The sequence below is a fragment of the Pimephales promelas genome, chromosome 20, assembly GCF_988280905.1.
Source record: "Pimephales promelas chromosome 20, fPimPro1.hap1.1, whole genome shotgun sequence".
NCBI lineage: Eukaryota > Metazoa > Chordata > Actinopteri > Cypriniformes > Leuciscidae > Pimephales > Pimephales promelas.
Genome location: NC_142788.1, coordinates 6,821,934 through 6,844,982, shown reverse-complemented (window position 1 = coordinate 6,844,982; position 23,049 = coordinate 6,821,934). Strand labels below are relative to the sequence as shown.

General features: G+C 39.2%; 1 protein-coding gene across 1 annotated transcript in view; it reads right to left on the bottom strand.

Moving 5' to 3' along the window:
* Window positions 1-23,049, bottom strand: part of nup210 (nucleoporin 210) — a 74,033-nt gene that overhangs the window by 10,219 nt on the left and 40,765 nt on the right. Inside the window, exons 30-36 of the mRNA XM_039689778.2 lie at window positions 22,057-22,231; window positions 21,595-21,770; window positions 8,181-8,401; window positions 7,933-8,069; window positions 4,937-5,045; window positions 2,068-2,214; window positions 1,737-1,984 (exon numbers count right to left, since the gene is read on the bottom strand). Of these exons, the coding sequence (XP_039545712.2) occupies window positions 1,737-1,984; window positions 2,068-2,214; window positions 4,937-5,045; window positions 7,933-8,069; window positions 8,181-8,401; window positions 21,595-21,770; window positions 22,057-22,231 (1,213 nt within the window). The remainder of the gene's footprint in view (window positions 1-1,736; window positions 1,985-2,067; window positions 2,215-4,936; window positions 5,046-7,932; window positions 8,070-8,180; window positions 8,402-21,594; window positions 21,771-22,056; window positions 22,232-23,049) is intronic.

The window sequence follows — 23,049 nt, the reverse complement described above, 5'->3', positions numbered from 1 at the left end:
ACCTTCTAGAATGTAATGCCGCGCGCTCTCTATCTTTAAATTTTTTATTTTTATTAAAAAATTCATAATTCATGTCTTATTCCAAATTAGGATGTTATGGTATTAATCTGAATGGGAAAACTATCGAATTGTACTCAATGGCCTTTGTGCCCTGTCATATGTCCTTGGTGCCCCTAAAAAAAAAAAGAAAAGGTGGAGGCCAAATGGCCTTGCCCCTAAAATTACATAATTCCCACCCTGATCAGCACCACGGATCGAGTCAACGAGCACTTTCATTTCAGTTTGCTATATTCAGTGTGCCTGATATAACAAATGAATGCTCTGCTAGTTAACCGGATATGTTTTATTTATTTGTATTGGTACATCCAATAGAAGTAGATCTGCTCTGGCGCAGACTTGGGAAGCCAGCAAGTGAATTTAACTGGCCACAGATTGGAAGAACGAGTCAATAGTTCGCTTGTTAGGTTATCTCTGTCTCCTTCCCACAGATGTTTAAACGTGCGCTCGATTATTTCTAGGTCCCTCCCCCTCCACACATTAGCCACTTACAGTGGCCATCCCCAATTCTTCTCACAATCATTGGCCTGCCACCAGTGTTGTGCAAGTTACTTCCAAACTGTAATACATTAGGTATTACTTGTTACTGTTATTTAAAAGTAATTCATTACCTTACAATATTACTGTCCCAGAATTGTAATGTGTTACATTACTCATGTATTACTTTTGAGTTACTTTCACCAAAATAACTAAGTAGAACTTAACTTTTGGGCTGTAACGATTTGCAATATGAAACTGAAATCGCGATTCGCCACATCCACAAACCTACAGAATCGCGACACACCTCTTCCAACTCCAGCGTTATTCTCCTTACCGTCCAGATCCAATGCTGCCTTATCTTTAAATTAGGCTATTAGTAGCCTATTATTTGAAGTTAACATTATAACACCACAAAACTAGTTGAGGATAAATTATTTAAAATTGGGGAAGTCCAGCATTATGGACATGACATTTGCAGTCAAAACTTGAAATAAAAATTCTCAGAAAATTCATGTATTGAAACGTATATAGGCTACTTCCTTAAAGGACTCCAGACATTAGACAAATATCAGTCTGTTTTATTTTTAATATTAGGGAAAAGACACACATTCATGCGTGACAAAAAAATAGGTGGTAAAATATATTTTTTGTAATTACACTGCGCAAATCGGATGAGGAAGGGTTGGCTCTCCAGTCTCCATAGAACTTAAAATATTCATTTTATTTTAGTTTTCGTGTTCGCATTTATGAGGAAAAAACAATGTTACAGACGCGACCGCTCTGAACTGGCACTAAAAGACTGCTTTAAAACTTTCACATAGTCTGTTGCCTTTAAGAAGTAAAAGCAAACAATACACTGTAATACAAGCCTCACTGAACATGTAACGAGTAAAATATTACTGAAAATTGATAAAATTACACTACTGCGTTACAGCAAAAAGTAATATGTTACTGTAATGTATTACTTTTGTAATGCGTTACTCCCAACACTGCCTGCCACACATTCCAGATTCATTGATAAGCCACTTCCACGTTTAACGTGTAAAAAAAAAAAAAAAGGTTGCACATGTGTGACGGGATGTAAAATTCAGTCGCACACTCTAATTTTGGTTGCAAAACACAAAGTCTGAAGCCCTGCATCAACAAAATGATCATCCTTTCACTTTTCAGACACGAACGGCCGAAGGTGCGAGCTTTACCTCCAGCTGCTGCAGTGCACCTGGCGTCCCGTAGATGGTCAGATCCGCAGACGTGTGCTGGTTACTCAGGAGGATGTCTGTCTGGTCCGCGTAAATGCCTGGGTTGATGGGCAGTCGAGCACTTATCTGCTGACCGGTGAAGTGACCCTGCACACCGGCCGTGACGTCCACGTCAGTCATGGACATGCTCAGCACCTTCACCTGCTGTTCGTTCATGGGCTTGAAGCTCAGCTCACAGCTGTAGAAACCTGACGTCAACAGGAGGTACAGATTAAAACATTGCTTTATTCACTGAAACAATTGAAGTCAGGCAGCCAGAGGTTGGCGAGACCTGTGCTGGGGTCGAACGCGGTGCGAGTGTGGTAGACGTCGTGAGCAGAGAAGTCCACTGCGCTGCTGGTGAAGCGAAGCTGACAGATGATGGAAGACTCTGGGTGGAGCAGAGCTATGCTGTCCGATTGCAACGAGGAGCAGATTCCTGAGGACACAGCAAAGCAGATTGTGTTATGTTGTGTTATGTATTTGATCATCATAGCATTGACTATTAGATTTGCATGTTTATTTAGCAGACACTTTCAGGTCATTCACAGAATACAATTATTCAGCTTTTGTGATTCTTAATAATCAAATCCATGTGATGCTAGTCCCATTGAAATTTATTTTATTTTTTCCCATATTCTGTTTTATTTTCCCCCCCAAAATCAGCGTTTTCGGGTTTTTATTTCTCTGGATTTCATTTTAATGTTTGCATTAATTTTTAATGATCAAAAAAAGATAAGGACAGAGAGACAGAGCCATCTCACTGGAACTCCATTGAGACAAGTGAAGTCCGTTTTTGGCGATTTTTTAGCACTTCCGTTCCTGACGCGCAGACTCAAACTGACTCAAACAGAGCTTGAAGACGTAGATGTGACGTGAGCAACCCGTCTGTCTTCTAGTGGCTGTGGCATGAGAAATCTGAATCATTCCCTTTCGAAACTTGCAGAGGCGGAGAGTGTGAGTAGGAGCTGTCCATGAGCTAGGAGCAGGAGAAACTTTTGCTAGGTATTCTGATTAATTATTGTCATTTTGCCTCCACGTTTCCCCGATTGTCTGCAAGCTTTTCCTCCTGTCCATATGGTAATCTCTGTACTGTGTGACAGAGAGTCGCTTGGTTATGACGCAATCGTTAGCCAACTTTTACAAAAAACTGCTTCTACGGGGCCATAACATAAGCTACAAGGTAATGGAGCATTTTATACATTGTTGTGTTTATTTAGAAATAAATAATGGGCAAATGGAGTCTTCAAATGCCTCAGATGTAAAGTTATTCGCTGTCAAAGCGACGCCAAAATGAATGGGAGTCAATGGAAATTCTAACGCAAGTTAAGTTCTGCTACAAGATGGCGGCACCCGGCCGGCTTCAACTTCCGGTCGATGGATTACCCTTTTGGTTGAGCAGCATTTGAGAGGATATAAAGGGGCAGGACATTTCCCTAAGCGCTGCCAATCACAGCACACTGGGCCAGCTAACCAATCACAGCACACTGGGCCAGCTAATCACAGCACACTGGGCTAGCTAACCAATCACAGCACACTGGGCCAGCTAACCAATCACAGCACACTGGGTTAACTAACCAATCACAGCACACTGGGCCAGCTAACCAATCACAGCACACTGGGCTAGCTAACCAATCACAGCACATTTGGTATTTCGGAAGGAGGGGCTTCATCAAAAACGAAGCGTTCTAGACAGACTGGGCAGAGAGGAGCTGTAATGTGGAACATCCTTGATTGTTCAAAAAACACAAGACTTGAATGGCTACCGTAGATGCAACACGCATTTGAAGCTAGGCACTGGAGAGCACAATTTATTTGAATGCAAAATACAATTTCACCACTAGATGGGAAAAATTTCTTCACAATATCCCTTTAAAGTGACAGTTATTTTCGAATGAATATGAAATAAATGAGCTTAGCTAAATGAACACAAATCAACTTGGCTACAGGCCTAAAGCATCAAGGTCAAGGTCAAGTTTATTTATATAGCACGTTTACAAACAGTCACTACTGCCCCAAAGTGCTGTACAGATACAGAAAAAAAACAAGGTTTTAAAGGGGTGGTTGATTGCGATTTCACTTTTTTCATTTTAAATAGTGTGTAATGTTGCTGTTGGTGCATGAATAGTATCTACAATGTTGCTGAGCTGAAAGTTCAATGTAAGAAGAGATATCATCTTTTAAAAATCAGGAAGTTTAATGCCTCCAAAAACGACTCGAATGGAACTACAACGAGAAACTTCCTGTGTTTTATACTTAACTAACCCCCAAAAATTTACATCAACCCTTTACTTGAGAGATTAAAAAAGGGGAGTGAAACTGGTTTACTGTCTTTAGAAACCCAAGCTAAACTTTTAACATTATCGAGATATTGCAATAATCAATGTATCGGCCTGCCCTAAGTATGATATTTAGTTTTTTAAATTATGTGGATTTCTGTAGCTAATGAGAATTGCAACAAACACAGTTCAGTTATGATATATGACTACCGTAACATGGGGTGAGTCTCTCTGTGTGAAAACAGATTTGAATCCACATTCTGATCACATTGATCACACACGTCACACACATCAGAAGGGCAGGACATACACGTCACACACATCAGAAGGTCAGGACACACACGACACACACGTCACACACATCAGCAGGACATGTCGCAAACGTCAGCAGGACACGTCGCACACATCAGCAAGTCAGGACAAACACGTCACACACATCAGAAGGTCAGGACACACACGTCACACACATCAAAAGGGCAGGACAACACTTCACACATATCAGCAGGTCAGGACACACACGTCACACACATCAGCAGGCCAGGACACACACGTCACACACATCAGAAGGACAGGACACACACACGTCACGCACATCTGCAGGGCAGGACACACACGTCACACACATCAGCAGGGCAGGACACACACATCAGAAGGGCAGGACACACACGTCATGCCACACATATCAGAAGGTCAAGACACACGTCACACAAATCAGTAGGACAGGACACACTTCGCACACATCAGCAGGACAGGACACACGTCACACACATCAGCAGGTCAAGACACATCAGCAGGTCAGGACACACACATCAGTAGGTCAGACACAGCACATAAGCATGAAGTCAGTGTGAGGACTACAGCGACTCAAGCAGGGATCTGTACCAATGAGGTTGCTCCCGGTGTCCCTGGTTGACATCAAGACTTTGGAGTCTCTGTCTTTCTTCACTGAGGGGGACATGACAGAGGTCCGAGTTGCACCTTCAATAAAAACCTAAAGAAAACATGTTTCAGTAAATGACTGTCTTCAATTTAACAGGAATCTAGGGCTGCAACTAACAATTATTTTGATAATCGATTAATCGGACGATTATTTTTTGGATTAATCGGATAAAAAAATTATATTTCATTTTTTTGTTTATTATAACTAAATAAAACCCTAAAAACCACACTCTTTTGTGTGTTAAACAATCTACTTAATACAGACAACTTCATTATAAAGAAAAACAACAAATAAAAAAAATATATATGACAATAACCTATGACAAAAATGCCATTGTAAACTAGATTAGTGGATAACTCAGCAAAACTTAGCCTAGAAATATCACAAGTGCACAATAATTTTATAAAATCTGAACATTTAGTGAAAAAAAAAAAAACATTCCTTAAGGCCCGTACACACCGAGACGAATATCAGCGCGCGTTTTTCAACGCGTTTTTTGTGTTCACACCCAAGCGTTTTTCGCTGACGATGAGCCGAGTGAACATGCAAATTCATTCCCTGACATTAGATGGCGCTTAATGTAAAACAGAAATAATAATAGAATACTATACTAGGGTGATCATATTCATGTCTCAATGTTTTATTATGACTGACAGATTAAAAAAACGAATGAAATAATGATAGAAATAATGTCTTCTGTATTAGAAAAATAAATATATAAATAATAAATGACTAAAAGAAATGCCTCCAGAAGTAGCAAAAAATAGCTCTCACAAACTTACAAAAACGAACTAACAAAATCTATTTATATCTTTAGTTTTCATCCTCTTTATCTTGTTTTTCTTCCTCGTCCACCTTGTTTGTCCATCTATATTTTGCTGTAGAACTGATCTTTCCCAGCAGTTTTTTTTTGAAAACCAGGACATTTTCATCACTTAAAAACAGCCAGGACAGGACGTGGAAACAGGACATGTGTAACGCAAAGTTGAGATGTTGCCCAGAGATAAAAACATAGCACTAGTTGTCGAATGAACAGATGCACGAGAGACGAGAGTTGTCGTATTTCCCCGCGTTTAATAAAACCACTCAAACGTTACTCTCGTCCTCATACATGGGGATTGAGCGAGAAATAAAAACAAACAAACAAACAAACAAACATCTGGTCACAATAGAAAAATAAAATAAAAGAAAGAATACAAAGAGTCGGCAGAGCGGTTATCTCCTCTCCTCACTTGTCAAAATCTAACTGACACTATGCACACTATGCGCAGTTCTCATCTCAACTCAGATTTCTATAAAGCACAAAGTGATCGTTTTACACATGTCGCGGGAAAACAGGACTGTTGGTCACCCTATACTATACTTATACTTATTACAGAAATACTAATATAAATATTATCATATAGCTCTTTATGCTCCGAGACCAGCAGCTCAACATTCATCTTGCCCATAGGTATCTTGCCTTGTAGGATCTCTTCTTCGCCGTATGTGTGCTCGGCAAGACCGTTTTGTGTTTGAACGCCCCCAAGTTGTGTTTTACTGTAACTTCAGAAGTACCAGACACGTGAGCAAACCCGCCAATCTCGTTTTCACGTCGGTGTGAACACTCACATTGGCGCCCATTGTTTAGTCACGAGGCGTTAAACGTCGACGAATATCGCGTGCGAAATTCGTCCCGGTGTGAACAGGCCTTTAGTGGGGAACAAATAAGAGACAATAAGTGTAGCACTAACTCTGGTAAAACGTTACACATTGCTCTTTGTATTGTTGTTATACATTCATGAAAAACATCGTAAAAATCAGATGCACAGCTGTTTTAAATGTAAAGCACAGCTGTTTAGTGAGGAAGCAAAATATAATAGATAGGACAGAACAAGAAAGGCTATTAATAAGCTTTCATTGCGCAAAAGTATTATGACATGATCATGAAAGAGCTGCACAAAGTGCTTATGCGCATCGCGAGCGCTGAATGATGCGCTTGAAGCAACACAGAGTCACAGGGCGGCGCGCAGATCTTCAGTGTCCGCCGCATTAAAGTTAAAAGCACCAAGGAAAGAGAAAGACATATTGACACACAGTATCTATGCAATAGTTTATTAAGCCTTTTCTTTTAACAGTTTTAAATTTCAGTAAGGCTACTGTACACGTGAAGAACAATTATAGTGTGTCGACTGTACTCTAGTGATGTGATCCAACAGACACTCAGTAGAAAGTGATTAAGTTACAGCAATAAAAGTCTAGCAAGATAGAAACCATCATAGACCTTTATCTACGGATCAATTATAATAATAACATTGAATCATCTTGGAAAGAGTTTCATCATGTTAACTGTTGTAACGCGACGAGCTGTTTGAACACCGAATAGAGAATGACTGACAGCCGCAGTGGAGGGAAAAGCTTAGGTTAACTTGAATTTAATGACTTAAATATACATTTCTATCTCACATTATACTATATTATGGCTTCATAAAGTATACACGATTAACGTAGGTCACCTATTTTGGTTTCAAAACGGTGAATTTGCCGATAGGTGAATGATTTTCGTGTATGCTGCATATGGATAGCGGTTTCCTGATGCCCGCAAATTAGTTCAAACTCACGGAATCAAGAGCGCGCATGCGAGACAGAAGATAATGTGCTCCAAACCGTCCGTGTTGCGCGCGCGAGACAGGGTAGAGCGGCGAGGGAGAGAAACTGCGTGTGTGCCTCATGAAGCGCATGTAAGAAGCGCATGTAGCATGTAAACAATCCCCGTGACGTAATCAGACCAACTAATCGATAATGACATTCGTTGACAACTAATGAATTATAATCGATTTTATCGATTAGTTGTTGCAGCCCTACAGGAATCCCATTTAGACCACTGTCTTCTCATGATTTTTACTAAATATCTTCTTCGAAATATCTCCAAACGAAGGACCTGATTGTGATGTCTCACCTCTCTGTAGGTGCGGAGCTGCCCTGGTATGTCGTAGTAGACGGTGACTGTGCCCTTGTCTCGAGCCACTGCAGCTCCAGTCCTGGGATCGACCTCCAGCACAGCACTGGACGAGGAGCTCCACACACCCGACGCACCTGACCATGAGAAGCACAACAATCACAGAAAGCCATGCCTGCAGAAACGCTCAGTTTGGGCTAAAACAAAGTAGTGTGTAGTGTTTTTCAGGTGTCTGTGTCCTGTCTTACCCTCCTGATTAATAATCTGTGCAGAAAAGCACACCACATCTCCCACGATCAGCCGCTGGGCTTCGGCTGGATGGATGGCATGCTGGACAGGTAGAGCGATGAAGTCAGCGAGTCCTGCTTGCTCCGAGTCCCACACCCCCAGCAGAGTTAGTCCCACATTGACTGTCCGCACCGTCAACGTGCCGTTACTCGAACCCTTACCCACCTGCACCAAATCATCCCTGCACACATCATATAGATGGGTAAAAACATTAATAAAAAAATAAATATTTATTTTATTAATTTATAAAAAACTCATGGATCAAACTAAATAAAAGGGCCTCCAGATCTACTCCAGAACCTGCTTTACCTGCTTTGATACAATCTGTATTGTAAAAAGCGCTATATAAATAAAGGTGACTTGACTTGACATTTACCACAGGCCATATAATGGCATATAATCTGTTTAGATGATAATTCAATTCCAGCAAAAAGTTTCCACTGCGAGCATCATCACTGCACACAGGTTTGTCAACAGTGCCTCTAGATAATTTCCTGGTGGCAAAAGTCAAAATCCACTGAATCCACTGAAAAAGTGGTAACCTGCAACTTATTTCAAGGATCTTTTTGTACTTAAACTTTTTTGAATTAATTTCCTGTTATCACTGTAAAGCTGCTTTAAAACAATCTATATTGTAAAAAGCACAATATAAATAAATGTGTCTCGACTTGATCTAACCCAGTGGTACCCAACCTCTTTAAAGTGGCGTACCCCTTAATTAAGGGAAATACATGTATTTTTCCAGTGCATTTTTGTTTTACCTTCATGAATAATAATAAAAAAAAATGTTAAATAGAGAAATATGCAATGATGGTAAAAACAAAGTGATACTTTTGAATATTAAAGAGCACCTATTATGGCATTTAAAATGTTCCTAATATTGTTCTGGGAGTCCCCAACAACAGTTTACACGAATGCAATGACAAAAAACGATTTTGTTGTCTTATAATATGCATTTATTTTTACCTGATTTGCTCACCGACTCCCAAATGATTCGTACAACGACTCATTTTTCCAAACCACTCTAATGCTAATCGGCGGTGATTGGTCAGATGACCCAGTCAGTTATTGTTTGTTAGCATAATGCATAAACATATTGATAAAGCACTGCTGTACAACAAGATGCTCTATTCTTTATGACAACTCCAATGACAGCGACAAACATTTCACATATTTAAAAAAAAGATATTGGAGACCTAGAAGCAGCGCTGAGCGCAACTTACACGCACACACTTATTGCGCCTTCCTTCCTCGCGCCTCGATGCTACAAAACCCCTAAAAGCAACAATTATTAATAATACTTACAGGTTGTGATTTGGAGGAGGAAGCTGATCCATATACACTGTAGGGGTACTGAGCCCTCCTTCAAGAACAACCGGCTTGCGAATCCACATTTGAATTCATTTATGTTTTTGAATGATTCGTCATTAAAATGATGAGAACACAATCGGGCTATACTGTTGTGGTATGGTTGCAAATATGAACTCTAACCACTGATTCTTCACATGCTCAAGTGGCTGAACTATCTTTGCATTGTAGAACACAGCGTCTTCTCGACATGATGCTATTCAGCTGAAGTATTTGAATGTGTTCTAGACTTCAAGTTTACACTTCCGTCTGCACGCGCAGTAGCTGGGCGCGGCCAATATGCTTATGTTTCGTATGTACGTCACTACGAAACAGCTAATGACTCGTTTCAAAAACAATTCATTTCATAGACTCAAAGTCGACTCTCACTTTTGAAAGACAATAACTTTATATACGGTGCACTTTCAGATATAAATCTTTGTAGGATGATTTCATTCCCTAAGAGCAACATTCCACACTAAATGAACAGTCATTTTCAAAAATCCATGATAGGGGCTCTTTAAGCTCAAACCGCCAGTAGGTGGCAGTGACTCACTGTCTAAGGGGCCGTTTACACCTGGCCACTTCATGCGTTTTCTGTGATCTGATAGCTATCTGATCGTGAAAAGACCAGGTGTAAATGCCCCCCGAAATGTATTCGAGACGGATTTGAATCCGATCGCTCAAACCACTTCAGGAGGTGGTCTGGGCCGCATTCCAGACAAAACTGGACAAGTGTAAATGCATCTGGTTCTTGAAACAACATATGTAAATGTTACTACTCCCAAAAATGCTAAAAAATGAACACGTGAGAGCGTGTTATAGGCTATGTGTCATGCTATTTTAGTCAGATGTGATGACGCTACTGCGACGCGCATCACCTCAGATGAGCAGCTGAACGCCCATCAAGCCAACGCGCCGCAATCTATCGCAAATCAAAGTGAAAGTAAATGAAAGTAAGTCGCAGACAATTAACACTTCCATCTTCATTAAAAGTAAAGAAACGGAATGATCTTACCAGTTCTGTTGCCGCTCTCTCTTATCACTGTCTTTGCTGATTTTGAAATTAGCCGATGATCAATAAAATGCAGCTCATATCTGTTGCTTTCGGTGACGTGCACTTCATTAAATCCGCATATAGTGCGAGAATTGAAGATCGGATTTATATCCGTTTTGCAAAACACATTTATGTGACCAGGTGTAAATGGAATCGTTTTGATAAATCAGATAGCTATCCGATCTGAGAAAACGCATGAAGTGGCCAGGTGTAAACAGCCCCTAAATGGCCAAGCTATCTAGTAATTCATTCATCAGTAACGAAGCAACTGGCTGCATTTATGAATGAATCATTAAATGATTGACGCTCACGATTTGTTCAAAGCTGCAGAATTGTTCACGAAACACAGATGTGTGCTGTAGTTCTGCTGTGGCTTTCGTTGGAACTATTATTTCATTACAAAATAAGGTAAATACTGACACTACTGTGTTTAAAGTGTTTTGTTTGTTGACCTTTTGTATGTCAAGTTTGCAATTGTGTGAATCGTGTGCAATTGTGTGGATATTTAGGAACAATTGCATACTTGGTCGTTATAAACTCACATAGGGTATGTTTTTGTAAGTCTTAAATCGATCTCAATCCACTGTGTTTATATATGTCTATATATATATATATATATATATATATATATATATGTCACTGTGTCTATATTTCTTCATGCGAGTATGTACTAAATCCCCACTTTTACAAAGGTACATTGTTTACAACGGCAGCAATGCAGTGAGATTTGCTAAGGCACAGAGGCGTAGCAAGCTTTTGAAAAGTGTGGGGGATGGATGTGTCATTTAAATTTGGGCATGTTACGTAGAGCCCTGTCCCTCTAGGGGGGTTCGGGGGCATGGTCCCCCGCAAGAAAATTTGGTACATTTTAAGGTTAAATGCATCAATCTGGAGCACATTGAGAGCTCAAAATTAAGAGCTTCAACTGGATTCGACCCAGGCCTGTGCACATTGAACAACGAAAAAGCATTGACTTGTAAAGAGGGCTCAAACATCTTTATAGTTATGATATAGAGTCTCAGTCATTATATTCTATATTACGCTATCAAAATTACAATACTTTTGTCCTAATTTCTTCACTTGTAAGAAATAAACCCTTGAGCTTTAATTTAGGAGAAAACACAGAACACCATGCTGATCGTGTGAGCAAAGAGCGCGTTTTTTTTTTTTTTTTTTTTTCAAATCACGCAGCATTACAAACAGAATGCCTAACACAAGTCTTGTACTATTTATCCAAAAATACGAAATATAATAATGATAACACTGGACATGTCAATAAAACATAAATCTTCCCAAACACGTATCAAGCTTATTTAAAAACCTCGAAAGCATAAACACTCATTCAAAGTACCTGGAAAGGGGAGATGTAAACAACCGTTCCCGCCTCCTCAGCACGAGCTGACCGATACATCTAACACATCAAGAGAGGCGGGACTTAAGGCAGACCAGCCAATCATCAGCCGGACACACTCAAAGCCGGTATCATGTTTGAGAGGAGACAGCCGCAGCGAGTGCACACACACACACACACACACACACACACACACACACACACACACACTGAGCGCCAGAGAAACGGAGGAGCGACTGTAGGAAGGCGTTTGTGTAAAACTGCGGAAAAACGGCAGAAAAAGTGCGGGTGTTGAACACTCTCACCAGGAAAAGTGTGGGTGTTAAAACACCCACACCCCCCCACGGTTGCGACGCCCCTGCTAAGGCAACAATACTCAGCACACAGCCAATAACATGCACACAGCTTGTGTGGATGCAGTCAGTTTACACTGCAAAGGATGAGATCATTTGATTAGATGTCATGTATTTACAGTCTTTTGCCAGTTGCTAGAAATACATGCTCAGTTTTGATATTATTTTAAAGGGATACTCCAGCGTTTTTTCATATTAAACTATGTTATTTCCTTAACTAAGACGAGCTGATATACATCCCTCTCGTCTCAGTGCGTGCACTCAATCGCTCTGGTGCGCAAGACACTTTGATCGCACTTTGCACAAATGATCGCTTTGTCTTGACTAGGTCGCAGTTGTAAATGAGAACTTGTTCTCAACTGATTTTACTTGGTAAACAAAGGTTAAATAAAATAAAAAAATAAAACTTAACTAGCCCAGTTCATTCAATATGGGCCAAGCAGAGAAGCGACCAAACACTGTGTAAAGTGGATTGAATGGCAAACTACAGTAATTGCTTGGAAGCACTTCGAGTCGGCGCATATATATCTATGGACTCGGCGCAGTAATATCATCACTCTGGAGAGGGAGAGGACTTTTCATGAGTGATATATTACTGTGCCGAAGCACTTACTGCTCCCAAGCACTTACTGTGGTATTCCGCCATTGTTACGACCCTGCGTTCCGCTTGCTCGCCTGCTGGTAGCGTAGTTGCTCTGAGAGCGTAGGAGATCGCACACACCTGCTACCTGATTGTCTTTAATTATGAAGAGGATAAAACCTTGGATTAAACATCCCCTCTTCACTTCGTCCATTGGACTGACAGCCTCTGACGAAATGTCATTTGAACCTTTGATTTACAGCCCATACCAACCTTCTTTTACTCCCCAACCGGATTATGATTTTTCCCCTTTTGATTTGAAACCCTAGACTTTGTTATATTCAGTTAATTGTGATTTTTTTGAGGACAAATAAAATCTTGCAAGTCATTTTGGTGTACTTGTATCTCTTTATGTACGGTCGAAACGAGCTGGCCGTAACATAAATTGGAGTCTCGTCCGCGATCCTACTGGGGTAGGAAACGTTGGTGAGTGTGGGTTGTATGCGTGTATGTTTTTGTGAATGGTTAACTTTATAAATGAGAACTTTGGTGAGTTAGAGTGTTTCCAGCTGGATTGTGAATACAATCCTTACGACGGAGCACTGTTTATTGTTTTGTTTTGTTATTTTGCCTTTCTTGTTTTTGGAGGTTATCCTGGGTGGAGATTAATTCTCTATTGGGGGTATGCTTCCGGACTTTCAATTTGACTGATAGTTGCGGAGTTCAGAGTTTATTGTCGCCTCGAGCCCGGTACATCTCTGAAGACTAGGTAGGATTTAGTTAGTGTTTTTCTGAGTTAGGAGCTGAAGTTCTCTTATATTATAAATGGTAAATCCATTCTACAAAAATAAAAAAGGTAAATTGTTGAGTTTGCGTGTCTAGTGTCTAGCACGCTTACACTGTGTTTTGACTTGTGGGAAGTCTTTGAAAATTTAATGAATGCGGTTGCGTAATACGGTGACGTAGTTCCTTTTTGAAACCGTGGCTTATGGGAATTTTTGAGTGAACATCGTCTCACGTGTGTTAGCTAGTAGTTTCGTTTGTGTTATTGTGCATAAAACATACGAACAAAATGTCTTCGGTGCTCAAGAATTTCTTTGCGTGTCCATCAGAAACTTTGCTTGAGAATTGTACAAAGGAGCAGTTGGTGCAAATCGCCGAACGCTTCAGTGTTGATTTCACTTCTCAAGAGAGGAGGCTGAAGGAGACTATGGTGACTTCTCTGAAGTGGTCACTTGTTGATAGGAGTTAGGAGGAGGAGGTAAGCACTGAGTTAAGGCCAATTTATACTTCTGCGTCGAGGGTACGCCGTAGTGTACGGCGTTGGCTACGTACGTAGCATAAAAGACACTCCTTTAATACAAATCTTTAAATTTTATTAACTTGGTGAATTGATTTCATTGTGTGTTAGGCTTTTTGAACAAGATTGTATGTATGTGATCATTTTGGTTGAATGATCATGTGATCATTCATTCATGAAATGAAAACAATTTTCATTGCACTTTGTTGCAAATTAACATTGCACTTTGCATATTATTGGCTACTGTAAAAAAACACATAATTAAAGTTGATTTTAGTTGATCAACTAAAATCAACTTTAATTATGTGTTTTTTTTTACAGTAGCCAATAATATGCAAAGTGCAATGTTCTATTTTCTAAATAATCTCTGATTCTGTCCTTTTCTCTGACATTTTAAGAGTGACATAGGGCTACAAAAGCTATTTTAGGTCTATAACAGTTTGGATAGTTGTTAAAATTAGAGCTGTTCGAAATTATTTAAGAGATAGCCTAAGTATTGTGTTACTACATAAGTATCTCTCTGACCCTTTCACTTTTAAAAACTCCATTTCGTGACAAAGTATAGTTTAACAAGTCATAACTAAAAGTGTGCCATGCATATAATTCAAGGCAGTAACCAATGTGCTAATGGTTCCTCCCTTGAAAGTTAGATTAATCTAGCAAAATAACTGGATTCTATTAACTGTGTCTTTCAAATGAACACTATGTGATTTTATTGTTGGGTTGTTGTTTTTTTCTTCTTCTGGGGGCAGGGGGGTGTTTGGGGGGGGGGCTGCTGATGCTGATTGGGAAGAACTTGATGCTGATTGGGAAGAAGGTCTGCCGTGGATGTTGTTAGCGATCCATGAGGTAATCCAAGAAAGTCTTGGGTTTAGCCCAAATGAATTAGTGAGAGGACATGTAGTGAGAGGACCTACAACTGTGTTAGCTGAGGAGTGGCGAACGTCTAAACCTTCTGAAAATACTTCAGATTATGTGAGTGGATTCCGGCACAGATTATATGAGGCACAAGCTCTTGATAAAAAGAAATTGAGTAAGTCTCAAATAAAAATGCAACAATGCTTTGACAGAAAAGCTAAATTAAGAGAATTTCAGGTGGGTGAACAAGTATTGGCTTTATTGTCTCTACCTGCAAATCCATTTCAGGCTAAATTTACAAGCCCTTACAAGATAGTTAAACGTCTTTCCGATAATAACTATCTGTTGAATACTCCTGATCGGAGAAAGAAGGTACCAATAGGTCACAGTAATTTGTTGAAATTGTACATAGGTCCTGTTTGTTCCGTTACTGTTAATGTGGTAAACTCTTGTGATTCTTTTCCAGAATTGTCATCTTCCTTTCGTAGCCCGAGTAAGGATTCTTTGGAGAATGCTGATGAGGATGAGAGTTTTCTTTCTCGAGAAAAAGTCGACGGGCGAATTAAAAACTCTGAGATTCTTCTTAACCTGTCCTCTCATCTTTCTTATTTGACAGAGAAGGTGAGGAGTGATGTCACTGAGTTGGTGATGTCATTTCCCTCTCTTTTCCGTGATGTTCCTGATCGTACTTCTATCATAGAACATGATATCAACGTAGGAGCCTCGTGTCCCGTTAAACAGAGCACATATCGAGTCAATCCTTTTAAAAGAGATTTGCTGAAACAAGAGGAGAACTATCTACTTGCTCATGGTCTGTCTGAATCCAGTTTCAGTTCATGAAGTTCCCCTTGTGTTCAAGTAAATAAATCTGATGGCTCATATCGATTCCGCACAGATTATCGAAAACTTAATTCTGTTATTAAGCCGGATTGCTTCCCTTTGCCTCGAGTTGATGACTGTGTCGATTATGATGGCTCTGCCCGATATGTTTGTAAGTTCAATCTCTTAAAGGGATATTGGCAGGTGCCTCTGACTAGTCGAGCGAAAGAATTATCCGCCTTCATCACACCTGATGCTTTCCAGCAGTATACGGTTATGCCTTTGGGGTTCGAAATGCACCCGCGACGTTTCAGCGTCTCGTAAACCGTATACTGTATGGAATGTCAGGATGTGAGGCATATCTTGACGACGTGGTGTTGTATAATTCCTCCTGGTCTGAACATCTTAACCAGATTAAAGAATTGTTTTCTCATTTAACAAAGGCTAATCTTACCATCAACCTTGCTAAATCGGAATTCGCGAAGGCAACTGTTACCTATTTAGGTAAAGTCGTGGGAAATGGTTATGTAAAGCCTATAGAGACCAAAGTCGAAGCCATTTGTGACTTTCCCGTACTCACCACTCGTCGTGAATAGCGACGGTTTCTCGGTATGGTGGGATATTGACAAATATGACAAAATATTAATACTGGGTGACTTTAACATCCATGTATGTTGTCCAACAAATCCTCTTTCAAAAGACTTTTTAAATCTCATTGACTCTGTTGGCCTCCAGCAATTTTGGTGTACTTGTATCTCTTTATGTACGGTCGAAACGAGCTGGCTGTAACACCATACATTATAGTTATCCACTTTACACGCTTAGAAAAGTCCAACGTTTTATTTTGTGTCATCATTCTTGGTCAAATTACGTGTAACTGTATTTAAATAGGGAAACTACGTGTAACTGTATTTAAATAGAGAAAAAGTGGAGGTGTTTGGTCGCTTCTTTGCTTGGCCCCTATTGAATGAACTGGGCTAGTTAAGTGCGATTGAGTGCACACACTAAGACGATAGAGGTATGATCAACTCGTCTTTGTTAAGGGAATAACATAGTTTAATATGAAAAAATGGTGGAGTATCGCTTTAAGGTAGGGTAGAATTAAATGAACGGCAAGACTCAGCATTTTGTACCCCCTTCTGTCACCTCATGTACTCCAGTTTGGGAACCACTGATCTAACCCATAAAAAGGACTTCCTTTGATGCGCTTTGACGTTGTTTGGATTAGCTACGCACAAATAAAAATGTCACTGAACTTTTGCTGTGTAATTCTAACAATGAGCACTCAAACACACCAAACCAACAATTACTAAAAACACACAAAAACTGATTTTGCACGGGCACTTTGCACTAGTTTAATATTAAAGAGCCCCTATCATAGCATTTGAAATGTTCCTATTTTTGTTTTAGGAGTTCCCAAAAACAGTTTAACATGCATGCAAGGATAAAAAAACACGTTGTTTGTCTTATAATATGCATTTACTTTTAACTGATTTGCTCACCGACTCCCAAATGATTCGTACAACGACTCTAATCGGCGGTGATTGGTCAGATGACAGACCCAGTCAGTTATTGTTTGTTAGCATAACGCATAAACATATTGATAAAGCACTGCAGTACTACAAGACGCTCTATTCTTCATGACAACTCCAATAACAGCGACAAACAAAGCGATTTCACATATTTTAAAAAAATTGACATTGGAGACCTAGAAGCTGCGCTGAGCGTAACTAACACACACACACACACAAACACAAGAGCACACACACATACTTATTGTGCCTTCCCTCCTTGCGCCCCGCATACGCTACAAAACCGTTCAAAACCCATAAAAGCAACAATTATTAATAATACTTACAGGTTTTGATTCGGAGGAGGAAGCTGATCCATATACAGTGGGTAAGTGAGTTACTGAGCCCTCCTTCAGGAACAACCGCTTGCGAATCCACATTTGAATTCATTTATGTTTTTGAACATTCGTCATTAAAATGAGAACACAATCGTCATTAAAAAAAGAACACTACTGTTGTGGTATCGTTGCAAATATGAACTCTAACCTTTTCAAATACTTCACTTTTGATGAAGTATTTGAATGTGTAGACTTCAAGTTTACACTTCCGTCTGTGCGCGCAGTAACTGGGCATGGCCAATGACCTCTCTTCGTCACGATGTAACAGCTAATGACTCGTTTCAAAAACAATTAATTTCATAGACTCAGAGTCGACTCACTTTTGAAAGACAATAACGTTATATACGGTGCACTTTCAGATATAAATCTTGGCAGGATGTTTTTATTCCCTTAGAGCTATATTCCACACCATATGAACAGTCATTTTCAAAAATCCATGATAGGGGCTCTTTAAGGAAATACACATGCATTCATGCGTGACAAAAAATCTTGAACTTAGGAGGCAAAATATATATTTTTTGTAATTTTGTGAATTACACAGCGCAAATCGAATGAGGATGGGTTGGCTCTCCACAGAACATAAAATATTAATTTTATTTTATTTTTAGTGTTCGCATTTATGAGGAAAAAACAATGTTACAGACGTGACAGTTCTCAAACAGAAAAGCACAAAGCCTTTATTTAAAGTGAATTTCGTTTTTCTTTCGATTTTATCATGACTTTAATCAATGTTTCATCAACCAATTGCCAGAGGGCTGTTTCACAAAAGCAGAATTTAGAAATCCAGGATAAGAGATAAAGCTGGGCTTGACCTAGTGTGATCAGTGCATCCTGGCTTTATGAGTTTCACAAAGGCCAAACCAGTCTCAGGAGGAGCGACCAGCCAGGTGTAAGTAATTCAGATAAGTGGGTGTCAACAGCTTTCTTCAAGAGACCACACAGTCCATCACAGATTCATTGATGCTACAATGGATAAGTTGCGTGCGCCATACTTCCAGTGTTGGGTGTAACTAATTACTAAATAATTAGTTACTGTAATTTAATTACTTTTCCCTTGAAAATGTAAAGTAAGGGATTACTCTTAATTTACCGGTATCTGTAATTTAATTACAGTTACTTCTGATGTAACTGAGGTAAATACTGTGTATAGATCAATCAGATCTCACAGCGATTCGTATGCATTTTATGAGGTGTCGAAATATTACGACCACACTCGTACAAATTCGTATGAATTATTGTAAAATATGTACAGTGTATGAAAAAAGTGTGAAATGTCATGAAATCAGACATAAAACAATAGTGGGTTTAACATCAAAATGTATTGTCTGATGCTAAAAAGTATGTTTTTATAATGTAACCTTCTCCATCTTGGTCAGTTTAAGGATAATTCATGATAATTATTAATTAAAAGTAATTAAATACTTTTTAGAGAGAGTAATTAGTACAGTAATCTAATTACACTGCTGAAGAGGTAATTAGTAACTAGAGTAACTTACCGAACACTGCATACTTCACACCAAATGAGCAACATCTTTTAATGCAGACTTACCAGGAATCGAAGAACATCATACTCAGAAAAGGAAACACTGCCACTATTATAAAGGAGCGAGAAAGGGCATGGCAAACAATAGCGGATCGACTGAATGTGCTACTGAAAACGTCATAATTATACATTCAAGGAATTACTTGAATGAACAACTGTAAACTTAAAAATAAACAGTGGAAGTCAATGTTGTAACGTGTGAATCTGACAGCTGATTAATTTATGTTACTCTTTTTTGTTACACATCCTATCAATATTTATACAGAACAAACATGACTGGACCAAAGAGGACCTGGCAACAGGTCAAGATATAAGAACATTTTGCAGACTGGTGAGTGTCTGATCAAATTTTGGGACCCAACACTCTGCACAGGTAGCGGATGCCATCCCCAGAAAAGCAGTAGGCTAACGCTCTTGCAGGTAATTGTCGGGAAAAGCCAATGGGTCGGACCTGTCCCGAAACACTCTTTCACGTCTGAAAGGCCTTCTCAATATAAGTGCTTCATCATCTACGATGTCATCCAAAAATGGGCATGCCATTGTAAAGGACGAAACATGTGTTTAGAGCTACTTATATTGCCTGACTTGATTGACAAAACTTTTGCTTCTTTATCAGCCATTTCTCTAATTCCCTCATCACATACAATAGCCTATTAAAGACCACTCTGTCAAACTTAGAACAACAGCAGTCTTCAAAAACACAATTGAACAGTAACAATGCCCATATGGATGATTATTATTGTAGATAATAATGGTAGGCTACCATCATAAAGTTACAATAATAATAGTAGGCTACTTGACTGAATGCCAATATGTATCTGAGGTATTTTAATGCAGGCTGATAAAAATTGCACCGAACACATAGATGAAAAAACGGAATAACTGACAAAACACATTGGTTTCTGATCGGCGTGACCGCTCACTGAACACATAAGGCACCAGGATTGACTAAGCCTGGCTGTTAGCCTGGTCTGGAGCAGGCTACCTGCACAGAATAAATCGCCATGGTAACTTATGTGCTACTGCTTTCGTGAAACCGAGTCCCGGCTTAATTCAGCCAGGATATCTGGAAAATCCCGGCTTAATCCGCTATCTTGGTTTTGTGAAACAGCCCTCTGGATTTAATACATAAGAAGTAAAAGCAAACAATTATAGATAATCACGACACGCAGGCGCCGGTGCGGAGCGCGTCTCATAAATATAAACTCAGCGTATAGCCTAAGTATATCCTACTCCACAGACCTGAAACGTATTTGAAATGTCAACTTTTAAACAGAACAATTCAAAACGAAACTAAACCAAAAAGATTGATTCAGTCTTCTCATTCCTCAATAGCGTCTTTGAAAGCACCCAATTTATTTCACTGACTGTGGCCTTTTGATTAATAAAATGTTCTTTTATAAAAGTTTAGATTACATTTAAAGCAATATTCTATTTAAAATGTAGGCTATTTTTATATAATTACATTTTTCTTTCGCTAAATGTCCCTTTGCGCCACCTCGTGGTTATTTCGCGACCGACTTTGAAATACGGCTGGTTTATTTTTGTTATTTTTGTTTACACTTGCGGTGGCGGTAAGTGTCATTCTGGTTGATCACCTACTGTAAGTACACTGTAAGTACTGTACTGTAAAAGGAAGCGTTACCAAAATCTTTTTATAGCACGAACTGCAAAAACAAAAACATTAACAGTTTCTGTGATTGTACTTCCTGTGTAAATTCATTGACATAGTCTTGCATTAATACATTACATCAGCCTACATTAAATATCCAGTGAAACTTGTCTTTTTGGATTTCAAATCACATTTGATGCTCAATTTCTCTGTCAGAATATATATTTTAGTATTAAATAACAGGATAATTTGATCACAGTAAGAATATTAGAATGGACATGTTGCCCATTCTTATATTCATATAAAAAATAAAGCGGATTTTATATGGTAGAAAAACACTACATATCAGATTTCCTACTTGGAGTCACCCAGAGTTAAAGTTTGTGATGAGATGGGGAGAACAGTCAAGAGAAGTAAAACATGGGGAAATATGTTGCATTAATGCTTACTTGTGGAAAAATGTTTTGTTGCTGTTGAATTTTGATGCAAAATGTTTAGTCCATAATATCTGTAGACATTAAAATATTCTATGTTAAATATAAACATAAACAGTTTTTTAGGGGTGGCAGCTCTGATTTGTCTTGCAGTGTAGCAGTGTAGGGACTGTGTGAATCATGTCATGCCGAGGGTTTGAGTTTGCAGCACCTGTTGGTGGAGAAGCTGAGCAGTGAGTTGTGGCTGTGTAAGGTTTCTCCTGTGCTGTCGTGGAAATGAACGGTGAAGGTCAGAACGGCTCCCAGCGGGATGGCGGACACAGTCTCTCTGTTAGACGTGTACATCACTGGACTCGTGCTCAGACGCAGGTATGACACGGTCACCACCTTTAAACAACAATACACAAACACTGCTGACTCCCAATTACCAACACAAACAGTTAAGAACAAGTGTGAATTACAAAATATAAATATAAGATTGGTAATGTGCAGTCAGTCAGTCATTAGTCTCAAATCATTTAACAAGCAATATTAATCTGCAATTTAAGTTACTTATCCTCTATTTTGTTCTCTGTTTATTAGGTTCTGTAAAATGCACTTAAATTTGCTAAAAGGATCATCTGTTTGAAGACTGTATTGCACTAGCAGAGCTTCATGCATGTCGCAGTGTTACCTTGACAGCGATGATGATGGTTTGATTGACGCCGAATGTTTCCTGCGAGCTAATCTGTAGGGATGCTGTTCCTGTCAGAGATCCAGACATCAGAAGACCTTTATCATCCACTTGAATGAGAGCAGCTCTGTCCGGACAATCCAACACACGGTACGACAGGGACCCCTGACCATCTCTACAGTAAATAACACACAGTTGACACGGAAAAAAATACACAAACTGAACCAATTTTGTCTTTCAAGTTACTCAATATTATTCAATGGATCTCTCAAATACTTAAATTTATGGAAGCTTGTTTACACCACAGAATAAAAATTAAAAAAAGGTAATTGCAACTTTTTATCTCGCAATTCTGAAATAACACGTAATTGGGAAATATTAAAGGGGACAAATCATGCAAAATCCACTTTTTTAGCCCTTAAATGCATTTTGTTTTATATTTGGAGTGTTTATAAGTACAGAAAAGATGAAATTATTCTCTTCAGGTGCTTCGTTTATATCTTTATATTCTGTTTTGATAATATTTTTCAACCTGTTCAGATTTTTCTGTTCTCTATGACGTTTTTTGAGCAAGTGCGTCACCGTATTTGCAGCGGAACTGCCAAATAAGGACATTGACTACCGGTCCAACACTTTGAGCAATCCGCCATTATTATTTCTCGCTCCGATTTTGTAGTCCGAGCTTAATGATGCAGCAGTTACGAGAGGGCAAGTCAAAATGTTCGGTTGTTGGATGTACGTTAGTGACCTGAAGCACTTCAAGGATTCCCACTTCAACAACCTCCGCCAGTATAAAGAAGGGTTTGCCGATTGACTTCGTCTGAATGAGAGGTAAATTCCTTCTATCTTTGGAGACGACGAACAGAGCATTTCAAAAAGCTGTAAATATCGTTAATAAAAATAAAGTACTTTACTTTCTTAAAACACACGGTGGTCATGGTTTAGCAGTACCTTTGTCTTTCTTTGTTTTTGTTTTGAAGTAACGTTACACGT